Below are 3,633 nucleotides of genomic sequence, written 5' to 3'. Positions count from 1 at the left end.
AGAGAGAGACCAAACACATAGCTATTGGTACATACCATCAGCCCCGAGGGTGAACTACTCCCTCCTCGTCATGGAGAGCGCCGGGATGATGAAGATGGCCACCTGTGAGGGATCCCCCCTCCGGCAGGGTGCCGGAACAGGGTCCCGAGAGGTTTTTGGTGGCTACAGAGGCTTGCGGCGGCGGAACTCCCGATCTATTCTCGTCTTCAATGTTTTTAGGGTATATGGACATATATAGGCGAAAGAAGTCTGTCAGGGGAGCCACGAGGGGCCCACGAGAGAGGGGGCGCGCCCAGTGGGGGGCGTGTGCCCCACCCTCGTGGCCACCTCGAAGCTTCCTGGACTTCAACTCCAAGTCTCCTGGATCACGTTCGTTCCAAAAATCACGCTCCCGAAGGTTTCATTCCGTTTGGACTCCATTTGATATTTCTTTTCTTCGAAACACTGAAATAGGGAAAACAACAATATGGGCTGGGCCTCCGATTAATAGGTTAGTCCCAAAAATAATATAAAAGTGTATAATAAAGCCCGTAAACATCCAAAACAGATAATATAATAGCATGAATACTTCATAAATTATAGATACGTTGGAGACGTATCAGCATCCCCAAGCTTAATTCCTGCCACTACTAGGAAAAGGCCTACTAGTGGCGCACCAGTTTTGCCTACTAATGGCGCACTACTGGTGCGCCACTACTACCATGCCACTAGTATTTTTTACTAATGGCGCACCACTGGTGCGCCATTAGTATAGGCCACGGTGCGCCATTACTATCTGACTTAGTAATGGCGCACCACATAGAAGTGCGCCATTAGTAACAAATTTTTTTCAAATATTTTTTCAGAAATATTTTTTTCAAAAAAAAATTTCAAAATTATTTTTTCCAATTATTTTTTCGTTTTTTTCTTAATCTCGGGTCAAGGCTACGTTGTAGATGTGGTACGCTTCGTTGTGAAGCACCTTGATGATGATGAAGGGACCTTCCCAGGCGGGAGCAAGCTTGTGAGGCCGTTTCTGATCCACTCGGAGCACAAGGTCTCCTTCCTGGAACGCTCGACCTCTGACATTATGGGCGTGGAATCGACGCAGATCCTGCTGATAGATGGTTGACCGAATCAAAGCCATCTCGTGTTCCTCTTCCAGGAGATCAACTGCGTCTTCGCGTGCTTGCCCTGCTTCAGCTTCTGAAAAGAGTTCCACCCGGGGAGCATTAGGCAGCAAGTCACTCGGAAGCACAGCCTCGGCGCCGTACACTAGGAAGAAAGGGGTTCGGTCAGTCGACCGGTTCGGCGTTGTTCTCAGTCCCCATAGGACGGATGGTAACTCAGTCACCCAAGCTCCAGCAGCGTGCTTGAGGTCACGCATCAGTCGGGGTTTTGACCTTTGGAGGATCAAAGCATTCGCCCTTTCTGCTTGCCCATTCGACTGCGGGTGTGCAACAGACGCATAGTCGACCCGAGTGCCTTGGGATGCACAGGACGCCTTGAACTCATCTGAATCAAAATTGGAGCCGTTATCTGTGATAATGCTGTGAGGAACTCCATATCTGAATACCAACTCCTTGATGAAACTGACGGCAGTGCTTGAGTCAAGGTTCTTGATGGGCTTGACTTCAATCCACTTAGTGAACTTGTTGACTGCTACGAGCAAATGAGTGAAAGCACTTCTGTCGGTCTTGAAGGGTCCAACCATATCCAACCCCCAGACTGCAAATGGCCAGACGAGTGGAATAGTCTTCAAGGCAGACGCAGGCTTCTGAAACATGTTGGAGTAGAACTGGCAACCTGCACACTTGTCGACTATATCTTTTTCCATCTCATTTGCCCGAGGCCAATAGAACCCCGCTTGGTATGCTTTGGCCATGATGGTCCGAGAGGACGCATGGTGACCACAGGTCCCCGAGTGGATATCGTTTAGGATCATTCGACATTCTTCCGGGGTGATGCAGTGTTGAGCCACTCCTGTGACACTTTCTCTGTAAAGCTGTCCTTTTATCACAGTGAAAGCTTTCAATCAACGTATTATCTGGCGAGCCTCATCCTCATCCTCTGGGAGCTCTTGCCTGAGTATGTACGCGATGTATGGTACCGTCCAATCGGGCATGATTACTAGGACTTCCATGATCAGGTCGACCACAGCTGGGACTTCGATCTCAGTCGGATCGGTTGAAATCTTCGGTTGCGGGGGCTCTTTCTTGAAGGGATCTTCTTGTACTGACGGGGTGGAGATGCTCCAAGAACACATTGCTGGGAATAGGCTTCTGAGTGGAACCTATCTTCGCCAGGTCATCGGCAGCTTGATTCTTGATTCTGGGGATGTGGTGGAGCTCTAACCCCTCAAACTTCTTCTCTAGCTTTCTCACTACATTGCAATAACCGGTCATTGCTGGACTCCTGACGTCCCATTCCTTCATTACTTGATTAACCACTAAGTCCGAGTCGCCGTAGACCATCAAGCGTCGGACGCCGAGTGAAATGGACATACGCAACCCATACAATAGCGCCTCATACTCAGCTTCACTGTTTGAAGAATCAAAGTGAATCTGGAGGACATAACTGAGCTTGTCACCTCTTGGGGACACTAAAACCACTCCTGCACCAGAGCCATTCAACATCTTGGACCCATCAAAGAACATGGTCCAATATTCCGACTGAATCTGAGTCGGCTGCTGTTGTTCTATCCATTATGCAAGGAAAACTGCAATCGCTTGAGACTTGATGGCCTTCTTTGCCTCAAACTTGATATCTAAAGGAAGGAGTTCAATCGCCCATTTTGCCACTCGACCAGTTGCATCTCTGTTATTCAGAATTTCTGACAATGGAGCGTCGCTGACGACTAAAACTGAGTGGTCAGAGAAATAGTGTGCAACCTTCTTCGTGGTCAGGTAAATCCCATAAACAAGCTTCTGATAATGAGGGTATCTCTGCTTGGACGGGGTCAAGACTTCTGAAATGTAATACACGGGGCACTGAACTTTGAAGGCTTTGCCTTCTTCCCGCTAGACCGTGAGCACTGTGCTAACAACCTGTCTCGTGGCTGCGATGTAAAGTAGTAAAGGCTCCTTGCTGACTGGAGCAGCCAGCACCGGTTGGGTGGAAAGCAGGGCTTTGAGCTCTTCAAACGCTGCTTCAGCTTCATCATTCCACTCGAACTTGTCAGACTTCTTCATCAATCGGTAAAGAGGCAGTGCCTTTTCACCGAGGCATGAAATGAATCGGCTCAATGCAGCCAAACAACCAGTAAGCTTCTGAACATCGTGCACACGCACTGGGCGCTTCATTCGGAGGATTGTGCCAATATTCTCTCGATTCGTGTCGATCCCTCATTCGGAAACGAGAAAACCGAGTAACTTTCCACCGGGGACTCCGAATGTGCATTTTGATGGATTGAGCTTGATATCATATCTTCTTAAATTGGCAAAGGTTTCAACGAGGTCAGTCAGCAGGTCAGAACCTTTGTGTGACTTAACCACTATGTCATCCATGTATGCTTCCACATTTCGACTGATTTGAGTGAGCAGGCACTTCTGAATCATACGCATGAATGTGGCACCAGCATTCTTGAAGCCAAAGGGCAAAGAAACATAGTAAAAACACCCGAACGGGGTGATGAAAGCTGTCTTTATCTCAACG

The 3,633-nt window shown here is 48.4% G+C and overlaps 1 protein-coding gene across 1 annotated transcript; it reads right to left on the bottom strand.

The window, feature by feature from the left end:
* Positions 1 to 2,153: 2,153 nt before the first annotated feature.
* Positions 2,154 to 2,636, bottom strand: LOC141027608 (uncharacterized). The gene has a single exon (XM_073504695.1). The coding sequence runs from the start codon at positions 2,634 to 2,636 to the stop codon at positions 2,154 to 2,156; it is 483 nt and encodes a 160-aa protein (XP_073360796.1).
* Between the last annotated feature and the right edge of the window lie 997 nt (positions 2,637 to 3,633).

The sequence above is a fragment of the Aegilops tauschii genome, chromosome 7, assembly GCF_002575655.3.
Source record: "Aegilops tauschii subsp. strangulata cultivar AL8/78 chromosome 7, Aet v6.0, whole genome shotgun sequence".
In the NCBI taxonomy this organism is placed as follows: Eukaryota; Viridiplantae; Streptophyta; class Magnoliopsida; order Poales; family Poaceae; genus Aegilops; species Aegilops tauschii.
The sequence above is the reverse complement of the archived record's forward strand: the minus strand, read 5'-3'. Positions and strand labels throughout refer to the sequence as shown.